The sequence below is a fragment of the Diaphorina citri genome, unplaced genomic scaffold (assembly GCF_000475195.1).
Source record: "Diaphorina citri unplaced genomic scaffold, Diaci psyllid genome assembly version 1.1 scaffold277, whole genome shotgun sequence".
NCBI classification, from domain to species: domain Eukaryota; kingdom Metazoa; phylum Arthropoda; class Insecta; order Hemiptera; family Psyllidae; genus Diaphorina; species Diaphorina citri.
Window position 1 is genome coordinate 109699 of NW_007377713.1, and position 16203 is coordinate 125901.

The window sequence follows — 16203 nt, forward strand, 5'->3', positions numbered from 1 at the left end:
TAATAATAATAATAATAATAAAATATATAAAAAAGAGAGATACAAACAGTTTAAATGAACAAACAAATTAAATGAACAAAACCTAAGCCTCAAATTTATATAGCGTCAAATTCTGCGAAAAGTTCCTTCAGAAAATTTCTTTCTAGGGCTGCTCCTCAGATTAGAGACCTATACGGGCTATACGCCATACTGTCTGGTATTCAGTTTGGTCAGTAGATCAGTAGATACGAGTCAAGTTCATTCAGTAGGAGGAATCCTTAATGCAAGTCACCATTGTCAATATAAAATTTACATTAATAATATAGTTCATAGGTAATATCAATGTTTCTTCCCTGAACCCAAGAGTGGAGCGTAATCAACAAAAATCAATAAATCACCCTTGGTCAACAACAATAAATACTTTGGTCACGTGGGTGGTAAGGTTTTTACCTCTTAAGCTATGTCCACACTTAGTCGACGCCGTCGATCGACCCGATCAATGGTTGATCTATGTCGAGTGTCGACTGAATCCATACAATACCTCGACAACGTAGATTCTATGTTGTCGAGGCAGTGTGCGGTTTCAGGCGACATCGATCGGGTCGATTGACGGCGTCGACTATGTGTGTGGACAGAGCTTTAGGTTCCAAATCGGAAATAATGGGGGGATGGGGGCGTTATGGTGTACAGTAGGGGACAGAATGAAGATTTCAATGACAAAATACAAGGGTGGGAGGTATATTGCATGCATTACACGGATTATGGATTATACATACTTGAAGTCAAATTCCGACTCTAAGATCGGTAAATCGGTAAGATCAGTTCTAATCTCATTCATTCTACAAGAATCGCTCCGCTGTGGAACACCATGAATCCGCGAGAACAGTGATCTCAGTTTATTTATTTTTATCTAAGTTGCTTTTTTTAAATTTATTTTATTTATTTATTTTTTAGTTTTAAGATTTTTTCCGACGCACCATGAAAACATGTAAGTACCTAAACTTTTTTTTTTTTTTTTCATTTATTTTTACTTGTGAATTAGTATTATTAATGTATCAAAAAAGGCATTCGTATATGCAGTTCCTAGGTAAACTTATATCTAGGTACCTATTTAGGTTAATTAGCATGTAGGAACTTTGGGAAGTGCAACTAAATTTCCAGCGCTTATAAGGCAGGCGGGCTACTCACCCAACTAGGCTGGGTGGCTGGGCAAAGGCTAGATAGATATTTTTCCAATTAGATTTCGGTCCAAATTGGACTTTTGGGAATCTTGTAGCAGCCTTTTTTCCGAGTGAGGTCTTTAGTTCACTGAACCACAGGAACAAATCATGTTAGTGGATATCAATACCTACCATGGCATACGAGTAATGCCATATCCACTCAGACATTACCTGGTGCTTTACGTAACGAACTCGTATACCTTCACCTTTAGTAGGACACCCACTAAATATACAGATCGTGATGGGTGCCTACCTAAGTTCCTAAAGTACCTATACAAATGTCATGACGTGTTCTTATCAATGTTTTTTTGTTCCAAAAGTTTTTGTTATAAATACTTGTATGGAACGTACAAACAAAGTAATGTTACATATACATACTTCTCTACTTCCTACAGTAGGTACACTACATACCTACTTCAAGCAATGTTAGTATTGGCTACACATACTCACATAAGTTCATATACATATCACGGAAGTTCAGGTAGCTAATAAGATTTGACCTCCTCCCAACACACCATTCAGATCGCATAATAATAAATCGTAACTGCAACTTAAAGTAGAAGTAAATAATATGTATATAATAGCTGCCTAAGAAAGTGGTTGTTATGCCAAAAAAATCATGTGAAATAAAAGGGGAGTAAGGAAAAGATAGCAATCGCTCCCTTTATCGCTCCTTTTATTGATCGCCCCCCATATCGCCCCCTAAGGCTTCATCGCCCCCATGAAAATCTCCATCGCCCAGGTTGGGAAACACTGGTCTAAAATGGTGGTGCAAATTTTGTCCAGAAAACCATAAAGTCAAAAAACCAAAAAAACTAGGTTGGGAAACACTGGTCTAGAGTACACAATGAATGACATACCTATCACACATCACCCATTGATAAAAACCAAACGATACTACAGATAATTACTGCAATAGTTTCCTACACTCGGACAATAGTAGTAAGAATAGTAGTTCAGTCATTCACCATCGCTAAGGAAACATAAGAAGCTCTGGGTGAGGATGATTTGGGTCATGGCTGTCGACCCACACTGACCGAGGCTGAAGACATAGATGGACCCAATGACCTTGAGGTCATTATATGTGTGACCTTGAAATGTTATAGGTCATTTTATAAATGACCTTGAAGTGTTGAGACCAAACCATGCGGAACTTTGACCTATCAGGGAAGACCCAGAATTTAAAGTTTGATCAGTGTCGACGCGTACCTAGTGACGTAGTGACCATAACAGAATGAATGCACCAGGTCTCAACGTCAACGGATTACTAAAGACAACGCAACGTTGTCCATGATTGATATCAGCAAGTCCCTTTTATGTGTTGAACATGTTTACCAAATTTCGTCCGAATCAGACGGACAATTCCAGAGATATAGCGAAAAAAGAAGAAGAATTTCATTAAGACTATGAAAAGCACTAAGTATCGTTCAAAGCGTTCCCCGGGGTCCGAATCTAATCGGCTTAAAATCTAATGAAAAAATGTCCTTGATTTGGATGCATTTTTGCTAATTTTCATAAAAACTGACCATAGCATAATGAATGCACCAGGTCTCAATGGATTACTAGTCCCTTTTATGTGTTGAACATGTTTACCAAATTTCGTCAGAATCAGACGGACAATTCCAGAGATATAGCGAAAAAAAGAAGAAGAATTTCATCAAGACTATGAAAAGCACTAAGTATCGTTCGAAGCGTTCCCCGGGGTCCGAATCTAATCGGCTTAAAATCTAATGAAAAAATGTCCTTCATGTGGATGCATTTTTAGTTTACCAAATTTCGTCAGAATCTGACGGACAATTCCAGAGATATAGCGAAAAAAGAAGAAGAATTTCATTAAGACTATGAAAAGCACCAAGTATCGTTCAAAGCGTTCCCCGGGGTCCGAATCTAATCGGCTTAAAATCTAATGAAAAAATGTCCTTCACTTGGATGCATTTTTGCTAATTTTCATAAAAATCGAACATGCATTTCGAAAGGAAAGGTATCGCGAAACAAACAGACAGACTAAATGCAAAATCCTTGAGTTAAGACTTTGGACTCACTTCGCTACAAGACTATGAAAAGCACTAAGTATCGTTCAAAGCGTTCCCCGGGGTCCGAATCTAATCGGCTTAAAATCTAATGAAAAAATGTCCTTCATGTGGATGCATTTTTGCTAATTTTCATAAAAATCGAACATGCATTTCGAAAGGAAAGGTATCGCGAAATAAACAGACAGACTAAATGCAAAATCCTTGAGTTAAGACTTTGGACTCACTTCGCTTGTTCGACCACCCTTGAATTTTCTGACCAGCCGCCTCTGGTTAAGGGGGAAGTTTGAAATAAGTAGGTGGATTATTAGGTTGTTAATAAGGCGTATGATGATACTACTGTTGTTAGTCATAAGCTCATAACTACAGCTAGTAGCTCAATAAGTAGGTGGATTATTAGGTTGTTAATAAGGCGTATGATGATACTACTGTTGTTAGTCATAAGCTCATAACTACAGCTAGTAGCTCATAAGGGAAGTAAAATGAGTAATCATATGAATTAGCAGACAAGAAGCTAAAATTTAGATAAATTGTAGGATGGGGAATTAATGCAAGAAACAATGGGTCTTAGTTTTAGCTCAGGCTTATGAATTTTAGGTAAACCCCAAAATTTATGGTTTACCTAAAATTTAAATCTAATCTTGGGAAAATGGAATGTTATTAAAAATCATACCAATCTAAATTTTGAACTTTTTAAAGAAATTATTGAATTTTGTCTTACTACTGCTTATTTCTCTCATAACAACAATGTATACACCCAAGATTCCCTTGCCATGGGTTGTTCATTATCCCCTATTGTTGCTGATATTGTCCTTGATTCCCTATTTGATAGTGTTCTTCCACAACTTCAGGATTGTTTGCAGTTTGCCATTAAATATGTTGATGATACCTTTATGTCCGTCGATTCTAATAAAATTACCCATGTTCTTGGTACTTTCAACTCCTTTCATCCTGATATTCAATTTACCTTAGAAGAAGAAAATTGTTCGTCTTTACCCTTTTTAGATCTTACTGTCATAAAAAATACTAATGGATCAATTGAAACCTGTCATTATAAGAAACCGACACACTCTGGTAGATTATTGAACTATTATAGTAACCAGCCCATGTCATATAAAATTAATTGTGCCAAGAATTTAATTAACAGAACCCTTACCCTTTCTGATGACAAACTAAATGCCAAGTTGTCGAATTAAAACTTGTAACTCACATTATTCAATTATGAAGATAATGGATATCTGATCAAGATCGACATGAGAACCACTAGGTATCTTTCTGTATCTAGACGGTAGACTCTAGGCATAGTGTGAGAACTAGGACTAGCAAAATACCTGCGAGACATTGTTTGCCATTTTCACGCTACTAATCTGATTTGAATCCAAGATAATCAATTAATTCAGCAATGAATTAGCCTAGAAGCACACACAACAGTTGATACTATTGACGAGAAATTGTGAGACAGGGGTGTCTAAAATTTTGTGATCATGGGCGCGGACATAGACATAGAGCAACATCAGACCAATAAGTTCATAAAATAATGATGAATTCAGTGTTCATAAAATAATTGTGCATTCAAAGAACTTTAAAAGAGAACTTAGAGCGTCATGAAAAACCGACTTACAGTTTATTTGTTGGACTTTTTTTTGTCAAATTTTACCAAAATCGGACAAGTCTTTCGAGCGTCTACTAATCTGATTTGAATCCAAGATAATCAATTAATTCAGCAATGAATTAGCCTAGAAGCACACACAACAGTTGATACTATTGACGATTGACGAGAAATTGCGAGACAGGGGTGTCTAAAATTTTGTGATCACGGGCGCGGACCTAGACATAGAGCAACATCAGACCAATAAGTTCATAAAATAATGATGAATTCAGTGTTCATAAAATAATTGTGCATTCAGTGAACTTTAAAAGAGAACTTAGGGCGTCATGAAAAACCGACTTACAGTTTATCTGTTGGACTTTGTTTGTCAAATTTCACCAAAATCGGACAAGTCTTTCGAGAGATATGGTGAAGTAAAGAGACAGGACCCCCATTCTTTGTTGACGCACCTCCGGTGCCCGGTGGGAATCGAACCAGTGGCCTAACGCTTACAAGTCAGATGCGCTATCCTCCAACCTGGCACCCGTTGGTAAAACTGGGGCCATCTAAATGCCCTATGTCATCCAAATATTGATTCTTCAGTATCACTTGCATTCAACTTGACCAGTGGCCTAGCGCTTACAAGTCAGATGCGCTATCCTCCAACCTGGTACCCGTTGGTATAACTCGGGCCATCTAAATGCCCTATGTCATCCAATTATTGATTCTTCAGAATCACTTGCATTCAACATAATATGGTTTACTCACCCCTGCACCAGATCAATAGAACCTTCTGGCGATTTTAAACCAGGATTAAAACTGATTCTCATTAAACCGTGAGGTTAATGTGAAGCGATTCAGTGATCAAATAGATCTGGAACTTGCTGATAATGATCTAATATCAATCTTATCCCGCCCCCCCGCCTCGCAGAGCCGCGGGGTCTGCGGGGGGTGGGATACTTGTCAGTACTCATGAACGCATCAGGATGGATGTGAGGGTAATGTGAGGAGGCGGGTAGCTTGTCGGCGATTAAAAGGTAAAACCCACACGTACAATATTCATAGGTACATAATCTGAAAAATCAACTCTTTTTTTAATTTCCAGGGTGGACCAGGTCCAAATTTTGGCGGCCCCGGAGGTCCCAGAGATTACGATGAGTTTGAAGGCCCCAGTAGATATGAAGACCCCTCGGGAAAAAAGATGGGAGTCCAATTTTCAAAAAAAATTTTTAATTTCCAGGGTGGACCAGGTCCAAATTTTGGCGGCCCCGGAGGTCCCAGAGATTACGATGAGTTTGAAGGCCCCAGTAGATATAGTCAGTACGAGAGAAGTCGGGCCGCCAAGAGAAGCTGAAGATGAAGAACAGAAGCACTCTGCCAACCGAAGTGAAGTGCGAAGTGCGATGGAAGAAACAAAACAGAAACAGAGAAGACAGAGAGATTCAAGTGTTGAGGAATAATCAACTAAAGCCTCACCAAAAAAAGCATTGCTTGAAGAATGAAGAAAGAAAAACAATACATTAATGAAACCATGTACTTAAACTATTGTATTGGTAGTCAAGTAAGGAACAAATGCACTGCCCAGAGAAGTTCAATGTTGAGGAAGTTGAAAGAGGACAAACAAGGTCCGAACTTCAAGTGTAAATAAAAACAGTGTTGCACCAAAAAGAATTGCTAGAGAATAAGATGGAGGTGAAAGACTTTGGTGGACAAGTTAGAAAAGTACGTACTGCCCACCAAAGACCGAAGTTCAATGTTGAGGAGAAGCAAATATAACACATAGACAAACTAACAGCAAAACTATTGTTGAGTTGTTGACCGATATGTGTCATCCGAAATTTCCAACTCAAGTGTATCCACTTATCCACCAGGAAGAGCTGCAATCAACGACAACTATCGTCCTGTCTAGCTAGGGGACGTTAAATGATTCCGCACCTGTAGCGATTCCAATAACCTCTACACTCAGTCCAACCATGAACTTACTTCTGCCACTGTTTCTACTACTACTACTACCACCACAGGGGGGTTTCTACCCCATATTTAAAACCCCCAAAAAAAGGAAAAGGAAAAGCCAAACGTGTATTCGCTTTCAGAGCTCAAGAAATTCTAGAAAATTATATTTTTATTTGAAGGTTAAGATTTAAGAAAAACAACATCATATACAAAAACCAATTTGGTGTGAAAAAGATATGCCAAGTCTCGTCCAGCACCAGAGGAGGAATTATGTCCGACACTCACACTTAGACCCAAGTCTGTCAGACAGTCTGAGTGTGAATGGCCGGAATGAAGGCCCTTCGCAAATTGAAAGCGGAGTCCGATTTTTACACAACACCATATGACTACGCTTCCAACGTGCGAGAGACCTAAATAGCTGAGGCAATTATTCTTTTACTTTTTGTTTTAAGGGAAAGTACCAGAGCGCGACCCAGCAGGATGATGACGGGGGACTGTTCAATCCTAACGTGGATAATAGGAATTACAAGTGAGTAGAGCACTTCTGTAGTGGTTACTTGGTTAGCGCGGTAGACTTCGTATCCGAAGGTTGATGCTTCGTGTCCAGGACGAAGAATAAAATAAAGTACAGAGTAAAACTCAGTCAGTGAATGAAGACGATTGGAAGGGAAAGTACCAGAGCGCGACCCAGCAGGATGATGACGGGGGACTGTTCAATCCTAACGTGGATAATAGGAATTACAAGTGAGTAGCGCGCTTCTGTAGTGGTTACTTGGTTAGCGCGGTAGACTTCGTATCCGAAGGTTGATGCTTCAAGTCCAGGACGAGGAATAAAATAAAGTACAGAGTAAAACTCAGTCAGTGAATGAAGACGATTGGTATGGAACGGTCTAACGTGGATAATAGGAATTACAAGTGAGTAGCGCGCTTCTGTAGTGGTTACTTGGTTAGCGCGGTAGACTTCGTATCCGAAGGTTGGTGCTTCGAGTCCAGGACGAAGAATAAAATAAAGTACAGGGTAAAACTCAGTCAGTGAATGAAGACGATTAATTTGTTCAGCACTGGATAGATATGGAACGGTTGTGTCCATGATTACAATTTTGCTCAGAAAAAGGGTAAATCGGGGACCCCAAAGACAAGGTCCAAATTGTGATGAGCCAATTTTCTTCATGTGCTTTAATATATGTACCAAATGTGGTAAAAATCTGACTAACCATTCAGGAGCTATAGTAAAACTAACAAACAGACGAAGAAAAGGAAAAATAGTCGAACTGAAATGCAATTTTGCTCAGAAAAAGGGTAAATCGGGGACCCCAAAGACAAGGTCCAAATTGTGATGAGCCAATTTTCTTCATGTGCTTTAATATGTGTACCAAATGTGGTCAAAATCTGACTAACCATTCAGGAGTTATAGTAAAACTAACAAACAGACGAAGAAAAGGAAAAATAGTTGAACTAAAATGTAGAACTCACTTTGTTTGATTATTTTTCATTCTCAGAGGACCACGAGGGCCTCAGAACCGGTACGAGGTAGAGGAGAATCTCAATTCAGGCCTGATTACCATCCAACCTTCCCGGCCCTTCCCTAACCAGGGCCAAGGTAACGTCATCTCCCTGCCCCCTCGCCCCATCCCTGGCCCCATACCTCTCCCCCAGAACCAACGGCCTGGCGACCGCTTCCCGGAGAACCCCAGGCCTCGCCCCCAAGGGCACCTGGTCCCTGCGCAGTCCAGGCCCGGTGGTGCTATCGCCGGCCCCCCACCCTCCGTACCTATCCTGACCGGCCCTGTACCGTCCTGGGAGAAAGGACCTCTCAATAAGAATGGAGACCCGACCAGCTTCCAGAACTGCAAGTGTGCTCACTCCTTCAACTGCAAGGCTCCTGGCATTCAATTCGTAAGTAGAGCACTTTTTCTTGTAGTGCCGTGTCCTAGTGAACGTTGGCGATCATAATTTCCACTTGTTCTCTGTCCTGGGCGGCTCTGAATAACTGTTCTGAGGATTGTGCAAACCATTTTCCAAGATCTCCCAACCAGGATAACTTTCTTCTTCTCCTTGGTCTTCTTCCATTGATTTTTCCCTGAATGATGTTGTGTAGAATGCGGTACTTTTCAGTGTGTCTCATAATGTGTGCGAAGTATCTCATCTTCCAAGTAGAGCACTAGGAGTTGAATAAACGTAGAACTCACTAGGGAAATGGGGTCTCCAAAACCAATCAACAAATTGCCTTCACCGGCTGTATGTGAATTCCCCCGATTATTTCAAGGGTCCTCATTTCCGGATGTAAATTCGCCCGAAAATGAAATCGACTACCTGAGTCTCGAATGATAAACTCCCCCGAAATGTGTACTATGTAAATTCCCCCGATACTTGAAGATAGAAAGAGGAAAATGTGCACAACAATGATTTGGACATTTCATGTTTAATTTACATGAAATCGGGGGAATTTACATTCGCCCCCTTCACCATTTTTGTCACATTTCATCAAACCGTTTCGTTCTTGAGATCTATTGCGGCGCAATTAGACAAACTAAATGCCAAGTTGTCGAATTAAAACTTGTAACTCACATTATTCAATTATGAAGATAATGGATATCTGATCAAGATCGACATGAGAACCACTAGATATCTTTCTGTATCTAGACGGTAGACTCTAGGCATAGTGTGAGAACTAGGACTAGCAAAATACCTGCGAGACATTGTTTGCCATTTTCACGCTACTAATCTGATTTGAATCCAAGATAATCAATTAATTCAGCAATGAATTAGCGTAGAAGCACACACAACAGTTGATACTATTGACGAGAAATTGCGAGACAGGGGTGTCTAAAATTTTGTGATCACGGGCGCGGACCTTAGACATAGAGCAACATCAGACCAAGTTCATGAAATAATGATGAATTCAGTGTTCATAAAATAATTGTGCATTCAGTGAACTTTAAAAGAGAACTTAGGGCGTCGTGAAAAACCGACTAACAGTTTATCTGTTGGACTTTTTTTGTCAAATTTCACCAAAATCGGACAAGTCTTTCGAGATATGGTGAAGTAAAGAGACAGGCCCCCATTCTTTGTTGACGCACCTCCGGTGCCCGGTGGGAATCGAACCAGTGGCCTAGCGCTTACAAGTCAGATGCGCTATCCTCCAACCTGGTACCCGTTGGTATAACTCGGGCCATCTAAATGCCCTATGTTATCCAATTATTGATTCTTCAGAATCACTTGCATTCAACATATGGTTTACTCACCCCTGCACCAGATCAATAGAACCTTCTGGCGATTTTAAACCAGGATTAAAACTGATCCTCATTAAACCGTGAGGTTAATGTGAAGCGATTCAGTGATCAAATAGATCTGGAACTTGCTGATAATGATCTAATATCAATCTTATATTATAAAAACAAGATCCATTCACTCATTCACATTTCACAATTCACATTTCACACACTAATCGCTCTATCTCCTGAACCACAACACCTAGAAAGCTGAAATTTGGTAGGAATATTCCTTTTATGGTCTATGTGTGCAATAAAAAAGGATTTTGCGAAAATCTAAACCGATCCTGAGATATGATCAATTTTTGATCGCTAAAATCTCCATAAGAACTACACAGAGTGCAGAGACTGCGGGAGAGAAATGTTCCGAAAATGTACTTCTTTTTAAGTAGTCCCTCCGTCCATCCCTGGTGGTCGATTGAAAGGTAGTTCCTGGCCGCTTTCGCCTCCCCAGGAAAATTTACCTACTTTCGTAAGTTGTCGAACCAAAATTTGGGGTACCTAAATCCCCTTTAGGGGTGAGCTATTCATTTCTCGGCAAAGTCAACTTTGGGTCGGGGGTGTGTTTTTTGGGTCTTTTGGGTCACTAGGAAGCTATTCGCTATGAAAACTCATTTTGATATATATTTATATATATACGTATGGCAGCGAAAGTTTGTCACTCGATAATTCAAGAACGGTTAAATATTTTTCAACCAAACTTGGTGCACTGATAGCCCTTGGGTCAGAATACAACTTTATAGTTTTTTTTTGCGAAACGAAGAATTTTTTTTTTTTTTTTTTTTAGCCTTAAAGAAATCTCATTTTCTCTGATTTCTTCCAGGGTAAATGTGACGAAGGCAAGCAGTATTGTTGCTTCAACGATTTGAACAGCGGACCCAACAAGAAGGATCACACTGGACCAATCAGAGGCGCTGGTGATTCTGAAGGATTTGGTTCTGAACCATTCATTCTCACTGGACCGAGCAGCCCTGGCGGACATTATGGCGCCAAACCCAACAGACCCTTCAAGGTAAAGAGATGATTGTGTTGGAAATGACGGGCATGAACCTATGGTAATTCCTCCTCAGTTAACACGAACTTTAGCCACCTGTCACGCTAAAGTTTTAGACGAGGAGGATTCAGCTCTAAGTGCATTGTGCTTGTGATTGACTGAAATAAAAAAATAGATATACCATATACCGGCCTATCTCGTGATTCTGTAGAACTCACTCGAGTATTATTAAAATAATTTAATATTATTCAATGCTTAAGGTAGGAAAAACCACATACCTACTTTGTTTTTTCATTTTTTATAAGTTTTAACAGCAAAAAAGATGAATGTCCAGTTTCACCCCTGGACTCTCATCTTTATTGATGTTTTTTGTTTGACCTTTGAATACAATTTTAATTTTTAAATTTTCCCTACAAGTGCTTATGTTTCAATTCACCATAGGATATATGCTCAACAATATTTTCCACCGATTAGCGAAAAAAAAAATTAAAATCCTAAGTGTTAGCATTTAGTAATAGCGTTTCAAAGTTTAAAACGCGATTTTCTCAAAATGAGAAAAGGTGGACTCCCATCTTTTTTCAAGGCCCCAGTAGATATAGTCAGTACGAGAGAAGTCGGGCCGCCAAGAGAAGCTGAAGATGAAGAACAGAAGCACTCTACCAACCGAAGTTAGTAATAGCGTTTCAAAGTTTAAAACGCGATTTTCTCAAAATGAGAAAAGGTGGACTCCCATCTTTTTTCCCGTGGGGTCTTCATATAGTCAGTACGAGAGAAGTCGGGCCGCCAAGAGAAGCTGAAGATGAAGAACAGAAGCACTCTACCAACTGAAGTGAAGTGCGATGGAAGAAACAAAACACAAACAGAGAAGACAGAGAGATTCAAGTGTTGAGGAATAATCAACTAAAGCCTCACCAAAAAAGCATTGCTTGAAGAATGAAGAAAGCCGAACAATACATTAATGAAACCATGTACTTAAACTATTGTATTGGTAGTCAAGTAAGGAACAAATGCACTGCCCAGAGAAGTTCAATGTTGAGGAAGTTGAAAGAGGACAAACAAGGTCCGAACTTCAAGTGTAAATAAAAACAGTGTTACCAAAAAGAATTGCTAGAGAATAAGATGGAAGTGAAAGACTTTGGTGGACAAGTTAGAAAAGTACCTACTGCCCACCGAGGACCGAAGTTCAATGTTGAGGAGAAGCACCTTGTGCCTTGTGGACACCTAGAAAGTGAGACGGATTCCGCACCTGTAGCGATTCCAATAACCTCTACACTCAGTCCAACCATGAACTTACTTCTGCCACTGTTTCTACTACTACTACTACTACTACCACCACAGGGGGGGTTTCTTTCTACCCCATATTTAAAACCCCCAAAAAAGGAAAAGGAAAAGCCAAACGTGTATTCGCTTTCAGAGCTCAAGAAATTCTAGAAAATTATATTTTTATTTGAAGGTTAGGATTTAAGAAAAACAACATCATACACAAAAACCAATTTGGTGTGAAAAAGATATGCCAAGTCTCGTCCAGCACCAGAGGAGGAATTATGTCCGACACTCACATTTAGACCCAGGTCTGTCAGACGGTGAATGGCCGGAATCCGGAATGAAGGCCCTTCGCAAATTGAAAGCGGAGTCCGATTTTTATACAACACCATATGACTACGCTTCCAACGTGCGAGAGACCTAAATGGCTGAGGCAATTATTCTTTTACTTTTTGTTTTAAAAAAATAACATGAAAATCCATGCCTTGTAAAAATTGACCTATTGGACTTGTCTGTTTCCTCAAATTTCATTTTCAGGGGTAGGAGAGCTGGCGGCTTATTCAGCACTTCACAATTCTCGCGCAGATAAAAAATGTCAAACTGGAGAATATTTATATCTGTTCGAAGACTGAGAGTTGGAGAAGTGTAATGTTCGGAGATCGGAGTAAAGATGTGTGCAGACTGCAGAGTGAATGTGAATGAGTTATGACTAGTGATAAAATTGGTCTTTTCTGTGGACTTCTCAGACAATTAGTCAGATCCTACATAACTCCCTATTCCTTAGGAGAGTTGACGAGTGAGTCTGTGAGTTACATGTTTTAGGATCTGACTCATTGACTGAGTAGTCCACTGAAAAGAGTTCCATGTTTTAGGATCTGACTCATTGACTGAGTAGTCCACTGAAAAGAGTTCTTTTTCACTCACTCTTTTCCAATCTCTAATTTGGAGAGGGAAACCGTTCGGGAAATAGTTCCCCAGGTCTATATAGAACTTACCTATGAAAGAGTTCTTTTTCACTCACTCTTTTCCAATCTCTAATTTGGAGAGGAAAACCGTTCGGGAAATAGTTCCCCAGGTCTATAGAACTTACCTATAGTGGTGATGACAATGATGGAATAAAACAGGGCTCCAGCAAATGTCCACTGTAGGTTTCTCTCCTCTCCATCGTCAGAACCATTCCAGCCTTCCTTCCTCATAGCACGCACTAGATCACCTGTCAATCCAAAGCAATGGAATATAACACATAGACAAACTAACAGCAAAATCGTAGGAAATATTGTTGAGTTGTTGACCGATATATGTCATCCGAAATTTCCAAGTCAAGTGTATCCAGTTATCCACCAGGAATAGCTGCAATCAACGACAACTTACTATCGTCCTGCCTAGCTAGGGGACGTTAAACAGAGAGTAGACTAGCGTCTGGCTGTGGGACTATAAACAGGGAGGAGAACAGCTAACCCTAACCAGCCTAGCTAGCTGGCAGTTCTTCAAAGGGTTCTCTCTGCTTTTAAAGAATAAGCACAAGTCCTCACGATGGTTGACTGCGGTTCAGGACGAGCCTATTAAACATGGCCAGAGACCATCACACCGGTGCATGGAAGATACAAAAGGTTATCCTCTCTTTAATCTGCCATCACCATTCGGCGAAAGCTAAAGCCGCAACAACAACAACGCTTGATGTGGCCTGTGGCGTGGCATGCCCATCCCGTAGTTTGCCTTTCGTCAGATGGGCGAGAAGGGGCACAATACTTCCCATTTAGGTGCTGGGTCAACACGGGAACACCAGAAAGTAACCCGTTGAAATATTTGCAATCGAAAAACGAGTACAAATTTTTGTCGATGGTGGGATTCGAACCCGGGACCTTCTGCATGGCAAGCAAGCGCGTTACCACTGGACCAACCGTGCCCCAACGCAACGTTACCAACGCTAGTGGTAACGCACATGCCGAAGGTCTCGGGTTGCCCACACCATCGACAAGAGAATTGTGCTTATATTTCAACTGCAAGCCCTTGCTTTTACTATGGAGAAGGTCCCGCGGGTTTAATGCCTACACAATCGACAAAAAATTCGACTGCAAAATAATATTTGAATGGGTTTCTAGACTCTAATGTTCTCGTGTTGACCCAGCACCTTGCTTGTCTCTTGTTGCCCATCAATGAGGTGACATTCTACCTACTTGCTGTCAAAAAGACTAGCTTCAAAATGAACGGAGATTGAAATACCCATTTTTCAACCAAGCGGTTCAGTCGTCGAGAGAGAATGTTCTTTATGTGTTGAACTGGTAGGACAAATTTGCCAATTTTATCGAAACTGGGCCTTTCGAGAGTTACGGCGAAACAAACAGACAAACTAATGGGAATATTGTCGAGTTAAAACTACCAACTCGCTTGTTTCGTTCAACAAGATAGAAGTGGAAGTGAGTTTACCTGTGAATGAGAACATGGCTATGATGTACACGATGAGGAAACTAGTGCATTGAGTAACACTGTCCGTCACCACCACGATCAGCAAACCTGAAACACAACATTCCTGGTAAGTAAGAGAACGCGGGTTCGAGTCTTGACCAGAGCAGGTTTATCGAAAATGTCTCATGTGCATTTACCATATATATTTTAACTCGGATTGTGATGCATATTTTAACTCGGATTGTGATGCATATTTTAACTCGGATTGTGATGCATATTTTAACTCGGATTGTGATGCATATTTTAACTCGGATTGTGATGCATATTTTAACTCGGATTGTGATGCATATTTTAACTCGGATTGTGATGCATATTTTAACTCGGATTGTGATGCATATTTTAACTCGGATTGTGATGCATATTTTAACTCGGATTGTGATGCATATTTTAACTCGGATTGTGATGCATATTTTAACTCGGATAGTGATGCATATTTTAACTCGGATTGTGATGCATATTTTAACTCGGATTGTGATGCATATTTTAACTCGGATTGTGATGCATATTTTAACTCGGATTGTGATGCATATTTTAACTCGGATTGTGATGCATATTTTAACTCGGATTGTGATGCATATTTTAACTCGGATTGTGATGCATATTTTAACTCGGATTGTGATGCATATTTTAACTCGGATTGTGATGCATATTTTAACTCGGATTGTGATGCATATTTTAACTCGGATTGTGATGCATATTTTAACTCGGATTGTGATGCATATTTTAACTCGGATTGTGATGCATATTTTAACTCGGATTGTGATGCATATTTTAACTCGGATTGTGATGCATATTTTAACTCGGATAGTGATGCATATTTTAACTCGGATTGTGATGCATATTTTAACTCGGATTGTGATGCATATTTTAACTCGGATTGTGATGCATATTTTAACTCGGATTGTGATGCATATTTTAACTCGGATTGTGATGCATATTTTAACTCGGATTGTGATGCATATTTTAACTCGGATTGTGATGCATATTTTAACTCGGATTGTGATGCATATTTTAACTCGGATTGTGATGCATATTTTAACTCGGATTGTGATGCATATTTTAACTCGGATTGTGATGCATATTTTAACTCGGATTGTGATGCATATTTTAACTCGGATTGTGATGCATATTTTAACTCGGATTGTGATGCATATTTTAACTCGGATTGTGATGCATATTTTAACTCGGATAGTGATGCATATTTTAACTCGGATTGTGATGCATATTTTAACTCGGATTGTGATGCATATTTTAACTCGGATTGTGATGCATATTTTAACTCGGATTGTGATGCATATTTTAACTCGGATTGTGATGCATATTTTAACTCGGATTGTGATGCATATTTTAACTCGGATTGTGATGCATATTTTAACTCGGATTGTGATGCATATTTTAACTCGGATTGTGATGCATATTTTAACTCGGATTGTGATGC

General features: G+C 39.7%; 1 protein-coding gene across 1 annotated transcript in view; it reads right to left on the reverse strand.

Moving 5' to 3' along the window:
* Positions 1-16203, reverse strand: part of LOC103506966 — a 47602-nt gene that overhangs the window by 29342 nt on the left and 2057 nt on the right. The window contains exons 4-5 of the mRNA XM_026821932.1: positions 14727-14813; positions 13390-13512 (exon numbers count right to left, since the gene is read on the reverse strand). Coding sequence (XP_026677733.1) covers positions 13390-13512; positions 14727-14813 — 210 coding nt within the window. The remainder of the gene's footprint in view (positions 1-13389; positions 13513-14726; positions 14814-16203) is intronic.